General features: G+C 38.0%; 1 protein-coding gene across 1 annotated transcript; it reads right to left on the bottom strand.

Annotated features, from left to right (window-relative positions):
* Window positions 1-6,391: 6,391 nt before the first annotated feature.
* On the bottom strand, window positions 6,392-8,256 carry LOC114464828 (E3 ubiquitin-protein ligase TRIM16-like). The gene has a single exon (XM_028449426.1). The coding sequence runs from the start codon at window positions 8,232-8,234 to the stop codon at window positions 6,510-6,512; it is 1,725 nt and encodes a 574-aa protein (XP_028305227.1). The 5' UTR covers window positions 8,235-8,256; the 3' UTR covers window positions 6,392-6,509.
* Window positions 8,257-24,380: the final 16,124 nt, after the last annotated feature.

Below are 24,380 nucleotides of genomic sequence, written 5' to 3'. Positions count from 1 at the left end.
CACAGACACACGTAGGGGTGGGCGATATGGGGATAAAAATCATATGATTTATTCTTTGTAAAATCACAATAAACAGTGAACAAAATTGAGTAGTTACATACCATCTCTAGATCATCCTTTCTGAAAGCGTGGCAGCTCTGCTGATGCTAATGTTAGGTTGATGTTAAGGCTAATACTATAGTAATCCTAGTTAATCTTAAAGGGGACATATCATGCTTTTAAATCCTTCCTTTTTACATATAAATCATACAGTTGTGGTCTATATAAAGCGGAACTGCACTGCTTGGGTCTGAATTCCTCATTATTATAGCTCCACCCCTTTTCTACCCTTTTCTGATGTGCTTCTGAGAGCAACTCGTTTTGGTGAGGCCTCTTTAAATGCAAATGAGACACTTCATACCCCGCCCCCTCTTCAGGTTCAACTCCACCCTGCTTTTTGTAGTTTGATAGAAAAGATACGGCTATGTAGCGGCGTAGAAAAAGTTTATTCACACGTTATTTACAAAATGTCAACAACGTTAGACTTGTCCATCCAGCTTTACATGTTCCAGCCAGTCGGACCCAGCGGAGCGAGATGAAAATGAAGATAAACCTGCAGAACCCTAACAAGTGAGCTAACACAAGCACCGAGCTAGCGCCAAGCTAACGTCACGAAATGTATTTTAATACAGTCTTTTCAAAGACAAAAACAGCAAAATGAAATGACTAATGAAAACTTTAGACTTAAATTAAATCACGTAGGCCATATCATCAAGGATCTAAAACAAACACACAGCGCTAACATATGAAGACGGTGCAACTGCTAATGCTAACAAAACAATGACAGGGACGTCTTATCATCACACTTTTTAGCGTTATTTACAGCTTACTGAAGTGCTCTGTTCGTTGTCTCCACAGATAGAAGGAATTGAACCATCAATCAGACAAAGTCTTTCTGTAAATCCTTCTTTATACTGGTGGAGGTTGATGAAGCAGTCATCATTGAAGTGCTTCACACACTAAAATGACCTTACCCACATATGTGGGTACATTTCTATAAAAAATAAAACTCAACCGGACACTTTGAAAAGGTTCTGATGCTGGGAGACGTAATGAAGCGTGTGGGTTACTACATCCAACAACCAAACATTTTGACTTATCCTCTCGTAACTTCTGCATCCTGGAGCTTGGACTACAAAATAAAAGCGAGAAGTAAAAATGGCGGATTGCTCGAAGTGTTGGACCTGGAGTTGATGAACTAATTTGGCAGTTCAGCTGACGTTATTGTTCAAAAAACATAATAGAGAATAGAAAAATCGAAACAGATTGAAAAATATGAGCAAAACAGAATATAAAGATATCTACGGAGAACCTGAAGAGACTAATTTGATTTTTTCTGTACTTCTAATCACAAAATGCATTTAAGGGCTAAAAAAGTGGATTTACCATGATATGTCCGCTTTAATTTTAGTTTATGCTTATGCTGGTTTATGTTAATGCTAGCTAAAACTAATGCAGTGTGACGCAGGCCAGCACCTGTATCCTCTCTTGCATTTTCTTCAGGAAATACAAATATTCTAGTTAGTCAAAGGTTTATAATCATAATGAAAGTGTTGTTTGCTGATGCTATTTAAAAAAAAAAAAAATGTAACCTGGTCTTTCTTTTATTTTTGAATAGCAGGTTTGGGGAAAACTGCTTGGACTTTTCAACTCAGATGTTGTGAATAATTTAGTCAGAGGTTTATAATCATAATCATAATTGTTTGCTAACACTAATTTTAGTTAAGTGTAAATTTTCCGTGAGCAAAACATGTAGTCACCTGTTTTTCTGTGTTTCTTGTGCTTTTGTAATCTGACCAGTTGTAAATTTCCAACGTAACACATCATTGTTTAAACAGTAATTTATGGCACGTTTCCATTGGTGATATTGGCTCCACACTCCTCGCTTTTGGGACTCGATACTGTTTTTCAGGAGAGTTTCCATTGAGCACCAACCTGACACGTGAAACAACCAGACACCACGGATTGCACTTTTTTGCTGACATCCTCACACATACCTGTCAAGTATCCCGTTTTCCTGGGAAACTCCCATATTTTATTATTTCCCGCCATCGTCCCGTATTAGTATTTTCCTGTAAATATCCTGTATTTTAATGTAATAATAATGCAAAGATGCCTTACTGAACTGAACGTCGTCACTAGCCAGATGACACACAACTATATCTATCACTGAACCCAGATGACCATGGTCCCATTGAGGTATTGTGTGACTGCTTAGAAAAAGTAAACTGCTGGATGAGTGAAAACTTCCTTCAACTAAACCATGACAAGACGGAGGTGATTGTCTTTGGTAACAAGGAAAAGAGGACTGCTGTCAGCAAGTATCTTGAGTCTCGATCTTTAAAAGCTAAAGACCAAGTCAAAAACCTTGGTGTTCTGATTGACTCAGATCTTACATTCAGCAGTCAGATCAAATCTATCACAAAAACAGCCTTCTACCACCTAAAGAACATCTCCAGAGTGAAAGGTTTAATGGCTCAGAAAGATCAGGAGAAACTGGTCCATGCTTTTATCTCCAGCAGACTGGACTATTGTAATGGTCTTCTGACAGGAATCCCCCAAAAGAGCATCAAACAGCTACAGCTGGTTCAGAACGCTGCAGCTCGGGTCTTAACCAGAACAAAGAGGTCAGAACACATTACTCCAGTTTTAAAGTCTTTACACTGGCTCCCAGTCAGCCTCAGAATAGACTTTAAAGTTCTGCTGCTGGTGTATAAATCTGTGAATGGGTTTGGTCCAGAATACATCAGTGACATGTTAGTCAGGTATGAACCCAGCAGGTCTCTCAGATCTATGGACACAGATCAGATAGTGGAGCCCAGAGTTCACAGTAAACATGGTGATGCTGCTTTTAGTTGTTATGCTGCAAAGAAGTGGAACAAACTGCAGCAGAGCTGAAGTCAGTATCTAATGTGAACATTTTTAAATCAAAGTTAAAGGCACTTTTTTTCTCTACTGCATATGATTGAGAGAGAGATTTTTTGTCATGTTGTTGATGTAATGATGATTTTACTGATGATTTTAATTGATTTTACTGATGATTTTAATTGTTCTTATTGATTTAAATGTTCTTATTGATTTTAAACAATTGATTGTTTTATCATGTAAAGCACATTGAGTTGCCTTGAGTATGAAATGCGCTATATAAATAAATTTGCCTTGCCTTGCCTCGCGAGAACTGCCACCTGAAATGGTCTGAGTGGCAGTTCTCGCGAGATTAGATTAGATTAGATTAGATTAGATTAGATTAGATTAGCGGCAACAAACCCAGAAACAACTCAGAACAGAGATGATGAATGAAGACGTTCTGGTGAAACAAAGAACTGGTGTAAATACGTTGTTAAATGTGACAGAGTTTATCTTCATAAAGACCATCAGGATGTGACACAGTTACACGTTCTGTTAGATTAATAACTGATATTTTAACGTCTACCACAGCAGAAGGAAACACGTTAAGTCACTATGAAAAATCATCCAATCACAAGCTCCACAAATATACACTGTTTATAAAGTGTTAAATAATGTAAAGTCTGTAATAAATGTGTTTAATAAGTCATTAGTGGATACCAGAGAACCACATGAGATTATAATAAAATAAAATGTTAATGTCTAACTTAAAGACAAACAATGTGAAATTAACAATAAATATTCAACGTGTTGACTTGTATATAAACTGTAAGTATATTAAATAAACACATGTGCTTCATATACACATTTATGTTTTTATTTAGGCTGTTTTATCATTTATGAATTAGGGCTGGGAGATATATCAAGATTCAAGATGTATCGAGTTTTCTATTTTGGCGATATAGAAAACTATAATATTTTATATATATATATATATATATATATCCCTTATTTTCAATATATATTTATATTATAGCTTATTATGTATCAAAATACTAGTTTTAGGAGTCGCTGCTTTTACTTCTCAGAACAACATGTAAAGCTCAGTTAGATGATTAATGAGTGACACATATTGATCATCTGTTTGTTAATATTTATTTATTTTTAATTTTTTTTGTATACTTTATTATCTCACAATGGAGAAATTCACTAACCATCCCCTGAGGAGCAGTGGGCAGCCATTTTGCGGCGCCTGGGGAGCTGTTCGGGGTTAAGGGACTTGCTCATCATCCCACAGTGATGGCCCTGTGTAGCATTTTAGCATCAGCAAATTTAACCCAGAATTGTTTTTCTGGTCAGACTTTATTTGATAAATTTATCAAGATTTATATCATATATCACCATTTTGAGAAAATATTCACAGCAGTTTAATGTTAATAAAGGTCGACCTGTCAGATTCTAATCACATCATTGTATTTAGTGAGTGGTTGATAAGTGGCTATTTTAGATTTATTGTACATACCTGTCCAAAACTTGACAGCTATGAAAACATTATTTATGTTAAAAAAAAACATTGTTTAAATTTAAAAACATTGTTTAAATTTAAAAACGTTATTTAAATTTAAAAACATTATCTAAATGAAATAAAACATAATTATGTATTTTTTAAAACGTGTTCTAATTTAAAAAAAAAAATTATTTAAATGAAATAAATAATGAAATTATGTTGAGATATTTGAGGTGTTTCAGCCCGAAACACAAATGTTTACGATAAAACTTTAAAGTTCAGTAATAACAATATTATCTGTAGCTCAAAGAAACTGATAAAAAATAAATATTTAACATTGCCATTGTTGTTCTCACTGTTTATGTATTTATTGTGGTTCTCTTTATAAATACTTGTTTTTTTGTATCTTTCACCACAGGTTGTCTCTTAATTCTGTTGAACTTTGCATATAATGGCACTAAAAACATTCTAATCTTTTCTAAAAATGTAAGTTTATATCTCTCAAATGTTCATTTCTGCTCCTGTTTATTTATATGTGTCTATAATCTTCCATCCATCCATTTTCCAACCTGTTTGCTCCTATTTTCAGGGCCATGGGGGTCTGCTGGTGCCTATCTCCAGCTGTCATCAGGCGTTAGACGTGGGTACACCAGTCCGTCTGTAATCTTATTTTTGTTTATACAATTAAAATATGATCCTGATTTAATAATTAATTGAATAATTGTTCTGAATAAATTTTGAACAATATTTGTATACTAGTTTGTGTAGTTTTACTGTTTAATTTTTAGTATTTATCATCTATTTATTCACTAGATTTGTTCTTATTAGATTACAATGTTTTTTTTCGTGTGTAAATTCTGTTTCTAACCTGTATTTGAAGTGATGAATTCAGTTTGAGGCTAAATAAATAAATAAATGAATAATAATATCAGCTATATAATAACATCTAAGGGTCACATTATCAACAACTTTGTCAGCATTTACATTAATGATCAAACTGAACATTTATACAAGAAATAAGTGTAGTTTGTGTCTATTTACATCTGTTTTTCTTCTTTTCAGTGATTGTCAGGTTTTTAGTTTTTGTGTAATTTTTGTTGTCGTTTGTATTCTTAGCTTCATTTTGTCTATTTTTATGTTTGTTCATTTTAATATTTTTGTTTGACACTAGCTAAAAATATACAAAAGCACAAAATACATCTCTGTAATAATGTGGTTTATTAGAGAGAAAAAAAATTACATGAACATGAAACATGAAAATACAACATTTAGAAACTCATTGTAATGGATTAACTAATCCAGGATAACAGATTATACTGGATAAATCCTGTATCTAGGTTTAGTGAAATACCCCCAAGAAGAATCTGTTAAAAAACAACAACAACAAGCATTTTCCTTCATTATTGATCACAATCTGATTAATTGGTAAAAAAATTAAAGCTGATGAATAAACAGGAACATTGTTACAGGTGTGGTGTGTGTGTGTGTGTGTGTGTGTGTGTGTGTGTGTGTGTGGGTGGGTGTGGTTGGGTGGGGGTGTGTGTGTGTGTGTGTGTGTGTGTGTGTGCTTGCGTGTGTGTGTGTGTGTGTCTTCAGGAAGAACCCAACCCCCCTCACCCCGGGAGACTCTACAGTGAGCTCTGTGGAGTACTGTGGAGGAAAGATTGTGGCTGACCCCTCCCACCCCGGTCATTAACTGTTTCAATCTCTCCCTTCTGGAAGGAGGTTTAGGTCCATCAGGACCAGAACCTCCAGACACAAAAACAGCTTCTTTCCCTGTGCCACCATCCACATGAACACACCCCAAGTCACCCACTGAACCCCACCCCCCAACCGATCACCACCTCAATAATGACATTATCTGCTGCACTGTATATATATATATATATATATATATATGTATATTTATATTAATCCTATTTATCCTTTATTTTCTATCTATTCTTTATTTATCCCTCATCCTTTATATTTATTATTATTATTATTGTTGTTGCTGGATTGTTCTTTGTTTTTTCTTTGTTTTTGTTTTGTGCACCAACTACCAAGACAAATTCCTTGTACAGTCCTTAAAACTGTACATGGCCATTAAAACATTTCTGATTCTGATTCTGAAAAATCATTTCAGTTTGCAGAGTTCAGCACTACCTGCATGCCATCCATGAACACTAAATCCAGCATGTAGAGGCTCAGTGAAGGTGGTGATGACTCTGTGGAGGAGAGTCATTGTTTCAGAGACGCTGTAGAAGGACAGAATACCTGCTGTGTGATCCACGTACACTCCTATTCTGGAGGACCGAGGACCTGAGACTGGAGACTCTATGCTGTTGTGAATAAATGTGTAACTTTTTGGAAAACAGATTAACCTCCATGATTTGTTATTAAATCCAAACCGACATTCATTCCCTCTCCCTGCTCTGCTGATACTCTTGTATGCGACTGATACACCAACTCGTACCCCTCTCCACTCCACCTCCCAGTAACAAAGACCAGTCAGACTCTCGCTGCTCAGGACCTGATACCAATCACTGAACCTGTCTGGATGATTCAGATCTACTGACAATTGTGATGGGATAAGAAACAGACCATCCATTTTTGTTACTTTTCTGTTTCCTTCTGATAATCTGAGCCATCTCTGAGCTGTGTTTGGATCCAGAGTGATTTTCTGTGAATACTTTAAGAATCCAGCTCTGCTCGTCGGCTCTGATGGTAAAACATCTACTCTCTCCACTGTGTGACAGACTTTGGTCCAGTCCTCCATCAGGACTTTGTGGAGATGTTCTCTGAGCTCTGACAGGACATTGTCGAGATGTTCTCTGAGTGCTGACACAACTTCTGTGACCTCCTCAAAGCAGCTTCCAGGACCTCTGTGGATGATGGAGGAGTGTGTGGACACACTGAACGCTGACAGGGAGCTGTAGTTGAGGACAAACTGGATGTGATCCTCAGTGTGGGAGAGCTGCTGCAGCTCAGCGTCTCTCTTCTTCAGCTCACTGATCTCCTGCTCCAGCTTCTCCCGAAGCGCTCGGACTGCACTCACTTCAGTCTGCTGCTTGGATCGGACCTCCTTCTCCAGCTCAGAGCTTCTTTGGTGGAGGAGACGGATCAGCTCAGTGAACATCTGCTCACTGTGCTCCACTGTCTGATCAGCAGAGAGGTTGATGGTCTTCTCTTGCTCTTTAAGCAGCTCCACATCTTTCTGTCTGTCCTGGATGTTCTTGTAGATGTCAGATAGACTCTCCTGCAGCTCTCTCTGTTTCTCAGTCCTTTCTGCTGCAGCTGAAACTGTGTTGTGGTCTTTATGTTCCTCCATGGAGCAGAAAATACAGATACACTGCTGATCAGTGCGGCAGAACATCTTCATCACCTCATTATGATGAGAGCAGATCATCTCCTGGATCTTCTTGGAGGGATCCACCAGTTTGTGTCTCTTGAATGCAGCAGATTCATGATGAGGCTGAAGGTGTTTTTCACAATAAGAGGCCACACAGTTCAAACAGGACTTGAAGGCTTTCAGTTTCCTCCCAGTGCAGGAATCACAGGCCACGTCTTCAGCTGCAGCAAATCTTTGATCATCAGGATCATCTTGAAGTCTGTTCTTCTTCAGTTCCTCCACTAACTCTGCCAACATGGTGTTTTTCTTTAGATCAGGTCTCCTTATAAACTTCTCTCTGCACTGAGGACAGGTGTAGATGTGATTCTTCTCCTCTTCATCCCAGTGGTTGCTGATACATGTCCTGCAGTAGCTGTGTCCACAGGAAGTAGTCACCGGCTCCTTCAGGAGGTCCAGACAGATGGGACAGGATAATTTTCCTGTCTGTAGCTCAGCTCCTTGCTGCTCCATTTCAGCAGTCTGTCACTGTCACTCCCTGAAACCAGTCTGAGTGCAGAGTTACTTTATAGCATGTGTCAGCGCTCAGTACTTCCTGGTTACACCCACACACACACTGTAGGTATGAGAGAGGAACTAAGAGCTGTGGGCTCAGAGCCAAGGAATCCAGGAGGTGAACTGGTTCAACAGATACTCAAATATTTTATATTTGGATTCACCTTTTTTACTCCAACCAAGACAAAAAAATAAACCAATGGCCTTGTATAAAAGAATTAAGGTATGTGACGAGGCTGTTCTTTATGGTTCACTTTTGCCATTGAGCCACTGGACATGACTATTAGCAATCTCAACAACAGGGATAACACTCTGAGACTCATAACATCATATTGCCTCTAATGCAGACAATTTATTATTGTTTGTTCAAAAAGATGCACAGAAAAAAAAAACTAAAATAACAATTGTATCAACCCTGAAATGCCATTTGTCAGGAAATGTATACGTAACATTATGCTTTCGAACATTTATGAATTGGTTACTTACAAGCAGGTTAATAAACCCAAACTGGTTGTCTCATTATAAAAAAAACTTTAAACTATGGGTTGACGGCTATCTTTAAATAGCTTTTAGTTTACAGGCAACACAAGTGCCCTTTCCTATGAAAACAGTGCAACACGTTTTAAACTTTTCACAAATACACCATCATGAGATTCTGACTTATGAGGTAAATTTCGTACAAAGGATCTCAAGAATAGCTTTGTTAAAAGTAATGTTTATGGGGTTACCTGACTTCACACATTCTGTTTATTAGCACTGGCTGTCAGTGACAGCCTAGACGTTATGCTAGTTAGCTGATCCATCAGTCCGAGTTACTCAGTCTGTCTTTCCTCGTCTTGAATGCTTTTTATGAAGTCCTCCACATCCGCTGGCTTGTCAAAAATCCGTGTGTTGCCCTTGTAGGTCAGCAGTAACTTTTCAGGGAACCGTATTCCGTTCCTGATCTCGATGTTTCGAAGCTTCTGTCTCATGCCGTCAAAAGCCTTGTGTTTCTTATGCATCCTGGTTGCCAAGTCGGGATAAAACTGTACTGCTCTGTCCTTGAATAATATCTCCTTTTTGTTCCGCAGCTCCTTCAGAACCAACACTTTATCTCTGTCAGACAAAAACTTAATGATTAAGGTTCTTGGGGGTGTGGCCGGGTCTTTTCTTGGCCCGACTCGGTGGCTCTTTCAATGGTTAGCTTTTTAGCTATGCCCAGAGTCTCTGGGATCCACACCTCAAGGAAAAAACAGGTGTCGCTGCCCTCCGCGCCCTCGGAGAGGTTTACCAGCCTCAGGTTTAGTCGTCTGGATCTTGCTTCTCGGTCGTCAACCTTGTCAGCCATTTCTTTGTTTATGTGTTCGAGGTTATGGACCTTTGTTACTAGGCCAGTAACAGTGTCCTCTGCCTCGGAGATACAATTTTCTGTGCCCTTAACTCGTTCCCAACATTCACCAACTTCTTTCCTGACAATTGCCATCAAAACTCCATCAAATCTGCTGCAGAAGTCCGTATTTAATTCTTTGATGGCTTCAAGGATCGGCTGGGGGTTAGCACTTTCACCCTCGGTCTCGCGAGCTTCCTCTGCCATCTCTGGGACAGTGCAAAGGCCTCTTAGATCCTAGATGTGTGAAATTCACAGCACATGGTACCCTAATGATAATGCTAGTTGATGTTCATTTTAATGCTAGGTTAATGCTATTGCAAGGCTGATGCTAATGTTAGGCTGATACTTTTTTTTTTTTTTTCAATGAGGTCTTTTTTTTAAATAGTAGATTTGGGGAAAACTGCTCGGACACTTCGACTTAGACGTTGTGAATAATTTATTCAGAGGTTTATAATCATAGTTGTTTGCTAACAACAAGTTTTTAAAATGTATTTAAGTCAAGTGAACCTTAGTCAAGATCATATGCTAAACTATAAAAGGTAAGTGTTTCCCAAAGTTTCTGTGAGTAAAACATGTAGTAGCCTGTTTTTCTGTGTTTCTTGTGCTTTTGTAATCTGACCAGTTGTAAACTTCCAACGTAACACATCATTGTTTAAACTTTAAACAGTAACTTATGCCACGTTTCCATTGGTGATAATGGCTCCACACTCCTCGCTTTCGGCACCCGATACTGTTTTTCCGGAGCGTTTCCATAGACCTTTTTCACACTTCCGCATTTCATGCCGGAAGTGGTGTGTAACTTTTTCTGTTTGTCATTTAGCAAATAAATTACTACAAGTGTTAATTATGTAAACCTACACAATAGTCTACTAAATATTCATCTTAAGTAAGTATACTGATAGATTCACATGCTGTAGGATACCAATGACAAACTCTACCTGTGTTACCTGGCTGGTGGGCAGAGAGGAGGTGTGTTTGGGCTGCAGATGTTTATGTCCGCTCTGCGCGTTCACGTTAACAGAGGTGGGTGGGGGTGGAGAGAATAATTATTGGGGCATTATTATCTCATAGTGTTGTGTTCAAGACCACACTGTCCGAGACCAAGACTTGCCCGAGACCAGAATGCACCGAGACCAAGACTTTCGGGAGCCGAGACCGAGTCAAGACCAAGACCGAGACCATAAACATTTTTTTTTTTTCAATTTAAAAAAATCTATAAATAAATACAATTATGACAAGGTTCAACAGTTAAATAACATTCTCTCTTTAATTTTAGTTTCTTTTAAATACATTTGATGGACAAAAAAGGTGCCTGCAAAAAATTAACTAAAATATTAAAACTACTACTGCTACTGATAAATTCACAATTATTCTACATATTTGAAAACAAGATTTTTATGTCAGCTGAATGTACAGTAAGTGTTTAAAAGCATTTCTACCAAGAAATAATGATTCTCGATTCTGATTCTTTGAGTTGTGCAGGTCAACAGAGTTCAAAAGATAATTTTTTAGTTTGAAAAAGCCTTTACACAGGTTATTTTTATTAATTCACTTAGTTGATATAGTTTCATTTGGTTACTGTAATGTAACTAGGATATTCAATTAACAAAGGTTTCCAGCTGTAACTGTAAAAGTGAAATGTTCGTAGACTCAAATTATAGTTATAAAGTGATAGAAAATAAGACTATGGTAGTGGATGATATTCTTGAATGCCTTACTGTTGAACTTACAAGAGAGAAAAAGAAAAATATTATTGTAAGTTGTATTTATTGAGCTCCTGGCTCTGATATAGAGGTTTTTTCTAATTGGTTGGAGGAGCACTTTCCAAGCTCAAATCAGAAAGTCATGTTTGTGGGAGGAGATCTTAATATCCATCTGTTAAATCCAAATAAACATAAAAAGACGGACGAATTTATAAATACTTTATTTAGTATAGGCTTGTTTCCTCTAATAACTAAACCGAGTAGAATTACAACCCACAGTGCCACCTTAATTGATAATATTTTTTCTAATGAAATAGAAAGTAATACAGTCAGTGGACTAATGATAAATGATATCAGTGATCACCTTCCAGTTTTTGTATTATATAAAAATAATCATCAAAGAAAGGTACAAGAAAACATGTATTGGTTTAGAAGGTTTAAAACAGAGAAAACTATTGATGCATTTAAAAGGAGCTTTTAGCTCAAGACTGGAGTATTGTATACAGAGAGATTGATACTAATAAGGCATATGATGAGTTTGTGCAAGTATTTCAAAAAGTTAATGACAAAAATTGCCCAATGAAGAAATATTATAAAAACAGAAAGTGTAAAGAAAACCCATCGATGTCTAAGGGTTTGCTAAAAAAAAATAATCTCTACAAAAACTTTATAAATAACAGAACAAAAGAAACTGAGGATAAATATAAAAATAAATTGACAGGTGTCATTAGAAAATGTAAACAGGATTACTATAATAAATTATTAGATAGCAATAAGAATAATATTAAAGGCTTATGGAATATTTTAAGTAGTTTAATTAGAAATAAACCGAGAATGATCAAGTATCCTCTATATTTCAGAGATGAGGATAAAACTCTTAATAATATGAATGAAGTAGCCGATACATTTAATAAATTCTTTGTTGATGTTGGCCCGAACCTTGCTGCAAAAATTGCAAGCGTTGAAAAATACAGTTGTGAGTTCATAGACACAAATCCTAAGTCCTTGTTCCTCAAACCTGTTGAGGAAAAGGAGATACTGGACATTGTAAGAGGGTGTAAAAATAAAACTTCGACAGATTATTATGACATGGATGTGAAAACTTTAAAAACCGTTATTGACAGCATCTCTAAGCCGTTAACATATATTTGTAACTTATCGTTGCAAACTGGACAATTTCCCGACAGTATGAAAGTTGCAAAAGTGATTCTTCTGTTCAAGGCAGGAGATAAACATCTCTTTACCAACTACAGGCCTGTTTCCCTTTTACCGCAATTCTCCAAAATCTTAGAGAAGGTTTTTAACTCTAGACTTGACAGCTTTATCGAAAAAATAACTTACTCTCTGATAATCAGTTTGGTTTTAGGAATAATCACTCAACTTCACACGCGCTCTTTGATAGAACTGATGAAATAACTAATGCTGTAGACACTAAGAAATATGCAATCGGGTTATTTTTTGACCTACAGTAAGTAAGGCATTTAACACAATAAATTATGACATATTAATTAATAAGCTAGAACACTATGGGATTAGGGGGATAGCGCTACAGTGGGTCACCAGTTATTTAAAAAGTAGAAAACAATGTGTGAAAATAGGTGATTATCAGTCGAGTTGTCAAGAAATTGTGTGTGGTTTACCTCAAGGTTCCATTTTGGGTCCAAAATTGTTTAATATGTATATAAACGACATTTGTAAAACGTCAAAAATTCTCAGATTCATTTTGTTTGCAGATGATACAAATATTTTTGCAGCAGGAGACGATTTACAACAACTGTGTCAGATTGTTAACTTGGAACTCAAAAGTGTCAATAAGTGGTTCAAACAAAACAAACTATCTTTAAATCTGAGTAAAAGCAAAATGATGATATTCGGCAGCTGTAATTCCAAAGCCCAGGCAGCAATTCAAATAGAGGATGTTGTTATTGAGCGAGTGCATGAAATTAAATTCCTTGGAGTTATTATAGATGATAGAATTACTTGTAAATCTCACATTAAATATATAACTACTAAGATTTCAAGAAGCATTGCAGTAATAGCAAGAGCAAAGCACATTTTAAATATCAAAGCTCTACATATCTTATACTTTTCTCTGATTTTGCCCTATTTGAATTATTGTACTGTGGTTTGGGGTAGTACTTATAAAAACACATTAAAACCAATAGGAATGCTGCAAAAAAGAGCTGTTCAAGTAATTCATAAAGTTGGGTTTTTGGACCACACAAACTCATTATTTTTAAGATCAAAGATCATGAAGTTTTGCGACATTGTTGAGTTCCAGACTGTACAGATGTTATACAGAGCAAGATACAAATTGTTACCAGGCCAAATACAAAGAAGGTTCCAAGAACGTACTGGTCGTTATGAATTACGTGATGAATTGAACTTTAGGATTCAGAAACATAGCTCAACTTTGAAAAGTTTTAGCCCGACAGTTAACGGGGTACAATTGTGGAATAATTTGGAGATGGAGATGAAACAATATCCAAACATCAACCTGTTCAAATATAAATACAAACAAAAGGCTTTTGAAAAGTACAGAGAAGAAGAAACGCGTTGTCACTAGGGGGAGCAGTAGGATCAATTTTTATTCTATTTATTAAGGAAGAGTGTTGTTGCTCTTAACGGTTGTCATTCTGTTGCTCAAAATAGCAAATAGAGATTTAGAGTAGGCGAGCTACAAATCTGTAGAGAGGTGTTACGGCTGAATTTACGGTTGACCTCATTTGAAGACATGATTCATTGCTCTGGTTGAATGATGGAGTCCAGGAGAAGCATTGATGATTTTATATAAAAAATAGTTTATTCTAAACTAAGAAAAAAGGTACAAGATGGAACAAAATTAGCGTCCGTCCAGGCGGACGTCCGAAGGAAGTGCCGCGCCCTCTAACAGTTTCAGCTTAAGGTTTTATACAGATAAGAAAAGGTCCCAGCAGTAAGAGACAAAAGGGAGGGAGTCAGATGCCCATAGTGGAAATGTTGGAGGATGATGAAGATGTTATGAGAAGGTTTGGTGCCAGTCTTTTATCTGTCCTTGATAAGTGTGTGCGTCAGTGTATATCTGCATGTGAGCAGAGACTGTGCTGCACTGAGAATAATACGATCTGTACTGTTTAATCATGATTCAGCTGTTCAAAAGTGTAAAGAGTAATGGAGTCGTCATGTATTAAAACATGACAAATTGTACACATGAACATACATTTGAGGATATGATGATGAATATAAAAATGACCATAACATTCCCCACTTTTGGTCGCCTCAACGACCAAATCAAGAAACAAAATTATTATATTCCACCTTTGCTGTCTGTCAGGGTTAACCATTAGCATCGTTATTGTCATACATTGGATATATTCTTCTTTTTGTGAGGCACAGATATATCAAGAAAAATGTGGAAATAAACCTTAAAAAAAAACTTCATCATTATTATCAATGGCATGAATCATCAAAAATCATCCTTTATTACATCTAGATAAGCAAAAATCATCATTTGCATCAAGGACATCACTCGTCTTCATCGGCTGAGTTCAGTGGTAACTGGGGTAACCAATAGCATCATGAGTGAAGAACCTTGAGTATTTTCCTCAATCGTAGCAGAAGGGTTTATGACTGTATTCCTGCAGCTAGGTGTGAGGTTGTCCTCCCTCAACCTAGCTATGAGCATTTGGTGTGGCTTATAAACAAAGCTAGGCCCTTGTTCTAGAGCGTTTTCTTGTGTGTGTCTCAGTGGCCTTGTCGGTTCCCCCTTCATTGTTCGGTCAGCCTCCGTCTCAGCATCAGCTGGTGTCGGCAATCATCTTGGATCCATGTTGCCTGCTCCGCGACCTTCACTGCCGTGTGGGTCGTTCGTTTCCGGTCGGCGTTGTAGATGATTGGTTGTTGTCTGAGGAAGGGTAGTCTCCACACACCTGGCAACCTCTCTTGGGATCGGAAGGTACCTGAACAGAAGAGGGGGAAAAACACCGAAACAGAACTCTTGGGATTGGCTGGTACCTGAACACAGGCGCGATCCCACTACTGAGGCTTTAGCTGGTACCTGGTACCTGGTAGGCTTTAGCTGGTACCTGGACAGAAAAAAGGGGGGGGGGGGGGAAAAACAAAACAGAACAAAACAAAATAAAATAAAACGAAATGAAATAAAATAAAATAAAATAAAATAAAATAAAATAGAATAGAATAGAATAGAATAGAATAGAATAAAATAAAAGTTTAGGGGTGTTAGGTTTAGTTAACTAACTAAATGAATAGTTAGTATGGCCAGGAAGGCAGAGACAGGTCAGAGGTCAGGATCTGAGAGCTTTTCAGATCCTAAAAGGTGCTGCTGCACAATCACACAATGGTTAGGTGTGGGTTAGTGAGCTTTTAGCCATGCTAGCTCTGTAGCCCATTCGCACGCGAGTGGGAAAATATGAGGCTGAAAGAAAAGCAGGAAGTATTAATTCGATTTTCTTTTCCTGGAGTAAGAAGAAGCATAGCTGGAGTTGCAGTGATTATCTGTGGTACGTCTACTTACCTGGTGAGAAGCAACAATTTGAGAACCACTGTTTACAAGGACATGCAAGTCGGACGGAGAAGGACATGCAAGTCAGACGGAGAAGTGTGGAGTGTGATTACATGTCTTCTCAAGATGAATACATACAATTGGGAGACATGGAGATGTGAGAAAGCTAACTGAGTTTAACCAAATAAATAAATAATGTTATTTATTTATTTAAATTGTTTGTTTATTTTATTTGCTATCTCTTATTTGTGAAGGAGAAATCTTATTCTATCCTTTATTTATTCTGAATAATGTTAACACTCCACACCTAATTACATAGCCTAATTCTTTTATAGAGCTGAATTTGTCAGTTCATTTATTTCATTATTTTCCCTCATAATTATTATTTGAGATGTAATTTACTTAATTTTGAAGGTCAATTGGTGGCAAAAGTGTCTCCTATTCTGTGTCTGAACCAGAGTTTAGCAAGATTATTGGCCCTTTAAGGTTAGACAGAATTAAAGTTAAGTTGAGTCGAACAATCATATTGTCTTTTGCTCTCTGTGTTTATCCCATTCGTAGGGGTGACGAGCCCCAGCACGGTTTGGAGAGCTTCCTTAAATGCTTGGAAGTTACTTAACTTTAAACTATCTCTTATTTCAATCAATTATCAAGAATTTCAGGAGGACCCTTTTTAAATCTCAGGCGACCCAGATTGGGCCACCAACCCAATGTTGAGAACACTTAATTTTTCCCTTAAAAGTGTCTACACCCAGTGAAGGTGTTTTATGGTCTTGCACGCTAAGTGCTGTTGGAACAAGAAGAAAATGGTTGAAGGGTTTGAGGTATATTTTCCTATGATAAAATATAAATCAAAAATCAGAGGGACGTTGGTCCCTCCCTTCCCTTTTTTACATAAGAATACATTTGGATTCTTAAAACCATATGATAAATATCATTGGAAAATCACTTATCTGATCATTTTGGATGTGTCTCCGTTTTCCTCTCTCTTGTGTCTGCCTGCCTTTGTGCCCTCCAACCTCCTCGACCTCCTCCTCCTCAGCCTTAAAAGGTCAAAGCCAGGGTCAACTGTACGCTCCCTTTGGAAATTTGAAGATCTGTCCCCACTTTTGCAGTTGAATTGGAAGTCTCTGTAGTCTCTGGAATAGATATTATGTTAGAACATCCACAATATGTCATATTGTCACGTGTCTATTTCAATCTATTTCCCCTTTGCTTCCCAGTTACAGTTATGGACAATACTTCCCTTTAATTCTCATCCTTCATCATAAGAGCAGTGACCAGGCATGGCGGCGAAGAGGTAGGATCGGAGTCGAGAAGGCGGTGGCATTTTCTGTTAGGAAACACTCAGAAACAGAAAGAGAGGAAAACATTAAGACTTAAATGAATAATTTAAAATATCTCTTTTCTTTAGTTGGATCTGATTCGTCTCCTTTGAGTATACAGCCAGCGACCTGTATTTTGGAAAAAGCTACACAATAACAACAACTAAGACGAAGACATAGACAAGTGCACACAACAACGAGTATACACATAAAACAACAAAAAACATGGACACTGAACATGAACAGTAAGGTCAGTCAAGGTCAAAGCCAGTCAATCCACTGAAAGTGGTATCATATATAAAAACGTCGTTTGGTGTTTTTAAACACCCAGAAAAAAACCTTTAAAACCTGGTAAACTTTTTAGAAGGCCCAAGGCCTAAAACCATAGTTCTTTTAACAAGCAGCAGTGTTTTCTGAACACCCCACTACATAATTGGCAAAAACAGGGAGAAGATCTAGTGCATCAAAACCCAGGAGGAAAGGAAGGTGAAACAGAGGAACATGTGTAGTCAAACAGCCATTCATCGGTCAATCACTCAATGACACGTCCACGGCACATTCGCACTCACAACGCGGTTCTCTCAGGCATACGTAACGTGTCATCATTCAGTCACTCATGCACCGCACACGTTCATGCCTCAATTTTCACGTCCATGCATTCACAAGGTTTTGTTGCATAGTGTCTAAGTAGAATATAGGTCTCATCTAACCCACCAATGGCGATAGCCAGTCCACCTCGTCTCTCGGGGTCAATGAGCTCTTATTGCCCCCCCATGCTTGGCAACCTTTTAGTGTTAATTAATTGCTTTTTACTGGTATCGTCTGATTACTAAGAGGTACGCTCCTTTTTACTTCCGCCTTGGCGGAGTCTTAGATTATCGCCCGTGGTACTGACAGTCTGCTCATCTGCTGATCAGGCAGGAATAGCACAGCCGTGTCTAACTCAACAAACTCAACCGCGGTACCAAACCGCGGGAAATTCACCCGCCGTCCGTCTCCAGAAATGTAAAAAAAGAATCTCTGAATCAGCAGGGCTCAACCACCGCTCTTGAAAATAAGAGTTTGGGAGAATTAATTCAACCTCAGTACCAAACTGAAGGAAAACAACCTCAGTACCAAACTGAAGGAAAACACATAAACTCAACCTCGGTACCAAACCGAGGTAAAATTTCGCACAACTGTCAGGACTTTTATTGGGCACCTCTAAGATTGAACGGAGCACGCAACCTCTAATAACCCTCACTCTAAGGGAACGTAGAAATTTGTTCAGAACGGTATTCGGTTACCAAGCATGTATCAAATCAGGTGGACCGCTATCCCCCAAAGAGCGCTTTCCCTAGCAAGGTTTATCCTTTTTCTGCACATTAAACCAGGACTTCTTGTTTGAAAAGTAATTGCCTATGTACTCATAGCAACTAATGGGACATTTTTTCTCAGGAAAAAATTTGGTACCCCCCCCTGCTGTCGAGTGGCTTTGGGCCGGCAAGACAGTACGACGCGGTAAGGGGGAGGCGCGCAAAATGAAAACAATGAATGTTGAACTAGGCTGTCTGTCGCAAGCAGCTTCAAAAAGGGTAAGGTACAGATTGTTTACGAGGGTATCGGTCAAAAAATGTCAAAATGTAAACTTGGTTGAGGCTGCAGTCCTCAATCTCTGTCTCAATTTTCCTGAAATTGAGTAAAAACAAAAGAGAAAAAGAAGAATCGTTCAGAAATAACAAAGGAGAAAAATGTGTGAGCTCAAAAAAATCATGGCCAATAAAAATTAAAACTTCAGCTCCAAAAGCTGAGGCAACAGAGGGCTCTTTCTTCAGCAGATGTAACCATATCTTGCATTGTGGGGGGCCTCCCCTCAATCAAGAAAATAAATGAAAGAAAAGCAAACAAAAACAACCTTATCAGTAACACTATTTTCTTCCCCTTTGTTTGTTCTTTTCTCATAAAGGCAAAAGCAGTGTAAATAAATGAGCAACATAATGAATAAAAGCAAAGATAAATGATGGGCACACTTGATCTCATGTGGCAAACAGAAGGGTTCTGTGTGAAGTTCTGGTGGTCCTGTGTTTCTCATAGTTATGAATGTGGGTGTGTGACTGTATGTCTGGTCTGTCTGCGTGTGAGAGAATAAACGAAAACAAAATAATCTAGTGCACAGTCAGAAGATAGAGGGGTTAGTATTGTGCGAAGGAGAAGCTTGTTGGCTATTTGCTAGTTGTCCCCCTCCATGCCAAAGTTCAAGGCTAAAGTGATTTAGCACTACCACCAAAGGCTGTGGTGGACTTCTTGTGGCTTGGTATCCTTGTGGCTTTTGAAACAGTGTCTTTTTTGGTGAAGATATTCCATCAGACGTGTGACCAGTCTGCAGTTGCTGCCCATTGTTCAGGCAGTAGTCGTGGCGTTTAACTCGCAACTCATTGGTGGGGGAGTGTCCACTCCGACGCCCACAGGTTCTCAGTCTTTGATGATGGGGCATGCGGCCCATTCATAGACGATGAAGAGTTGACTTGGGACTGAGCGAGTTATTTCAGCATTGCTTTGCTGAATGGGAGTTGAGTCCTTGAGTCCTGAAAGGTCACCGACCTTTGATTGTCCATTTCCTTCTGATGCTTGGTCCTTTGAATGATGTTGACATTTCATTAGCATAAGAGTTGAAGGTGATTTCATTCTTTCATTGAAGATGTCGTTTCTTCAGGGGGGCAACCACAAAGCCAACAGAAACTAACAATTTAAATAATAAAAAATGATAATGATGGTAACAGTAATATTAAAATAAAATAAAATGAAATACTGTATTCATCTGTGTGTGTGTGTTTGAGTGTGTGTTGCATATTCATTTTAGAGTGAACCCATCAAACATGAAATCAAAATAAAATTTAAAATAAAAATAAAAATAGTGTCTGTGTGTAATGGCACTATTCTATCGGCAGGGGGCAAGGTGAGAAATCACAATGTTGTGTCACAAGTGTGTAGTGCACTAAACTGGCCAGTGAGGGGCGCCACCTCTCTCTCTCTCTCTGTTGGGTGTGGCTCTCTGTGCGTGCGCGTGCCTGTGCGTGTGCGTGCGCGCGCTTCCCTCTCGCTCTCTGTCTTGTGTGTGTGTGTGTTTGTGTGTGTGTGTGTGTGTGTGTGTGTGTGTGTGTGTGTGTGTGTGTGTGTGTGTGGCTTTGCGAGAGAAAAAACCAAGGCGCACAGAAGCCAAAAAGCTGACACTCTTCCAAATGAAAGCATTAAAGCCAAACACCCAAAGGGAAAAATCTGATTCACGTTTAAACAAAATAAAAACAAAGATAAAAAAAAAAAAAAGAAGAAGTAAAACTCACTGAAGCATGATCTGAGTTCACATCATACCAAGATTGTATATGCGTATGCATATATTATTTGTTTATTGGATTCTTCATCTGTTTGATTCACAGAAACACAATTTAGGTTAGGTTCGGGGTTTTAATCTATTTTGCTTTCGGTACAGAGGTGAACTCAGATCATGGCACCGCTGGGATGTTTTGGAAACTTTGGTTGCCCGTCTATCTATGGTCAGGACCTCACAGGCTGTCTGTGGGTGTCCGAACAAAACCAAAGTAAATAATGACCAGCCGTATTTTATGCCTAAACAAAATATCCGAGCCCGAAGAAAAACAGAGGGAACCTACAGCATTAAAAAGCACAGAACCTCAACCATTTGAGCCTTTCTCATGGCAGAACACAGAACAGCTGAGGATCAAAATCAAAGCTCAAAGCTGAAAATCAATACAATGCTTGACTGGTTCCAAAAAAAATCAACACAGAGCGAATATATATATATGTAAATGAAAATTTACATATATATATATATATATATATTTATAAAGGCAGCTTTACCTTAGTCCGAATTGGTGTTTGAGGTTCAACCGATGGTTCGTGATCCAGTCTCTGTCCGAGGGGTGGACAGAAGATGATCCTGTTCGTGACGCCAATTGTTACGGCTGAATTTACGGTTGACCTCATTTGAAGACATGATTCATTGCTCTGGTTGAATGATGGAGTCCAGGAGAAGCATTGATGATTTTATATAAAAAATAGTTTATTCTAAACTAAGAAAAAAGGTACAAGATGGAACAAAATTAGCGTCCGTCCAGGCGGACGTCCGAAGGAAGTGCCGCGCCCTCTAACAGTTTCAGCTTAAGGTTTTATACAGATAAGAAAAGGTCCCAGCAGTGAGAGACAAAAGGGAGGGAGTCAGATGCCCATAGTGGAAATGTTGGAGGATGATGAAGATGTTATGAGAAGGTTTGGTGCCAGTCTTTTATCTGTCCTTGATAAGTGTGTGCGTCAGTGTATATCTGCATGTGAGCAGAGACTGTGCTGCACTGAGAATAATACGATCTGTACTGTTTAATCATGATTCAGCTGTTCAAAAGTGTAAAGAGTAATGGAGTCGTCATGTATTAAAACATGACAAATTGTACACATGAACATACATTTGAGGATATGATGATGAATATAAAAATGACCATAACAGAGGGATCCTCCCAGTGGACTCGTATACCTTGTCTTTAAATGCACCACACAGTATAGGAATATCATCTACCAAATCAGCTAGTTAGGGCAGCTGGGTGGGGGTTTGTTTGTTGAGCTACTGCCCTCTTCAGGGGACCCGCTCTACACCCTGGCTTTTTAATGCACTACACTATGCAGGGCTTACATATTACATAACTCATCGTACATTAAAAAAAAATAAAAGAAAAAAATAAAAAGAAAGCAAAATTGTACACAAATCAATACCATATCAAGGATGAAAATGACAATTGGGAAGTAGCAAGATCACGGATAATATGTATATTAATGTTCTTTTAACACATAACTAGTGACTTTCACGAATGTTCACTATGTTTGGCATTGATTGATAACCATCCGTAAGTAAGAAATTATCGCCTTTTGTCACTTGCCTTGTAACAGACATCGTACATGAAATGAGACGGTTGTTGTAGTTGTGCTTCGCTTCTGTTAATTTCTGTTAATTATATGAACATTTTAAACAGTGCTCTGTAAGTGTAGTCCGTGGTAAAACAGCCACTTTGATGTGTAACAGGTTCTCTTTTGCTAAAGAGGTAAAATCACAATCAAAATATGACGTGCTAAAAGTATCATTGATAATGTCTAAGGTTAAATCACAAACCGTTGTGTGTTGTGTGCATGCTGTGTTCCTGTGCTCTCGTACTTTATTCCTTGTAATTTGTTCCCTTGTACTGTGATATGTTATTTTCATTGTAATGATCTCGGGGGTGGGCGCTTATAAGCTCTTGCTTCGGCCCACTCCTTTTGAGCAGAACTTTAACTGCTCAAAAAAACAAATAAACAAAAAAAAAAAAAAAACTTTCTGAAATAAAACTACAAACAAGTTGTCAGTAGTCTAAAAAACATAGAGCTACAGATAGATGTGAAACTAAATAAAACAAACTCAAACCCTGGAACAGTCATGTGACAAATCAATCAATAGTTATTGTAGTTATTGTTGAAATATTAATATTATTCTGGATACAGTGGAAACAAACTATAAAATAATTACATTGTGAACCTGTTTATATTGTGTGGAACATATTATATACATAAATGTAATTGGAGTCTAAAGCCACAAAAAAACACCACTTTAAAAAGAAAATAGACTAATATAAGACCTTTTTACTGTTATATGAGTAATTCTGCGCATGTGCAACTTGAAGCGATGACGCGCTGGTGACGACATAATCCAAGATGGCGGCGGCCCGGACTACAGCCAACACTATGTAATAAAAGTCTTAAAGGGGACATATCATGCTAAATCCACTTTTTTTTTGTTGTATATTTAGAGTGCTTAGAAGTACAGAAAAAATCAAATTCAATCTGTTTTGATTTTTCTATTCTCTATTATGTTTTTTGAACTATTACATCACAGTATTTGCAGCGGAACTGCCAAATTAGGACAACAACTCCAGGTCCAACACTTCGAGCAATCCGCCATTTTTATTTCTCGCTTTTATTTTGTAGTCCAAGCTCAAGGATGCAGAAGTTACGAGAGGATAAGTCAAAATGTTGGGTTGTTGGATGTAGTAACCCACACGCTTCATTACACCGTCTCCCAGCATCAGAACCTTTTTAAAGTTCCTGGTTGAGTTTTATTTTTTATAGTTTATTTATATTATAGTTATATTTTATGTACCCACATCTGTGGTTGAGGTCATTTTTGTGTGTGTGAAGCACTTCAATGATGACTGCTTCAGCAACCTCCACCAGTATAAAGAAGGATTTACAGAAAGACTTTGTCTGATTGAGGGTTCAATTCCTTCTATCTTGGAAACGACGAACAGAGCACTTCGGTAAGCTGTGAATAACGCTAAAAAGTGTGATGATAAGACGTCCCTGTCATTGTTTTGTTAGCATTAGCAGTTGCACCGTCTTCAGACTTCATATGTTAGCGCTGTGTGCTCGTTTTAGATCCTTGATGATATGGCCTACGTGGTTTAATTTAAGTCTAAAGTTTTATTAGTCATTTCATTTTGACGTTTTTGTCTTTGAAAAGACTGTATTAAAATGCATTTCGTGACATTAGCTTGGCGCTAGCGTTAGCTCGGTGCTTGTGTTAGCTCACTTGTTAGGGTTCTGCAGGTTCATCATCTTCATTTTCATCTCGCTCCGCTGGGTCAGACTCTGGCTGGAACATGTAAGGCTGGATGGACAAGTCTTCTGTTGTTGACATTTTGTAAATAACTTCTGAATAAAAAGTTTATGCTCCGCTACATAGCCGTATCTCTTCTATCAAACTACAAAAATGGCCGAGCAGGGTGGAGTTGAACCGAGTGTCACCTGAAGAGGGGGCGGGGTATGGAGTGTCTCATTTGCATTTAAAGAGACAGCATCAAAACGAGTTGCTCTCAGAAGCACATCAGAAAAGGGGTAGAAAAGGGGTGGAGCTATAATAATGAGGAATTCAGACCCAAGCATTGCAGTTCCGCTTTATATAGACCACAACTGTATGATTTATATGTAAAAAGGAAGGATTTAAAACCATGATATGTCCCCTTTAAAAGACATGGATATAATAAAAAGAGTGGATGGACAGAGGCATAAACATGCAGACTTTCACACGGATACACACGGACATATTAAACACACACGGACTTATTAAACACACACGGACCTCAGTAAACACGGTAAACGGAACAGGCTTCACCGCTCGGCTGGCACTAGGACCCA

The sequence above is a fragment of the Gouania willdenowi genome, chromosome 6, assembly GCF_900634775.1.
Source record: "Gouania willdenowi chromosome 6, fGouWil2.1, whole genome shotgun sequence".
Taxonomy (NCBI): Eukaryota; Metazoa; Chordata; class Actinopteri; order Blenniiformes; family Gobiesocidae; genus Gouania; species Gouania willdenowi.
The sequence above is the reverse complement of the archived record's forward strand: the minus strand, read 5'-3'. Positions and strand labels throughout refer to the sequence as shown.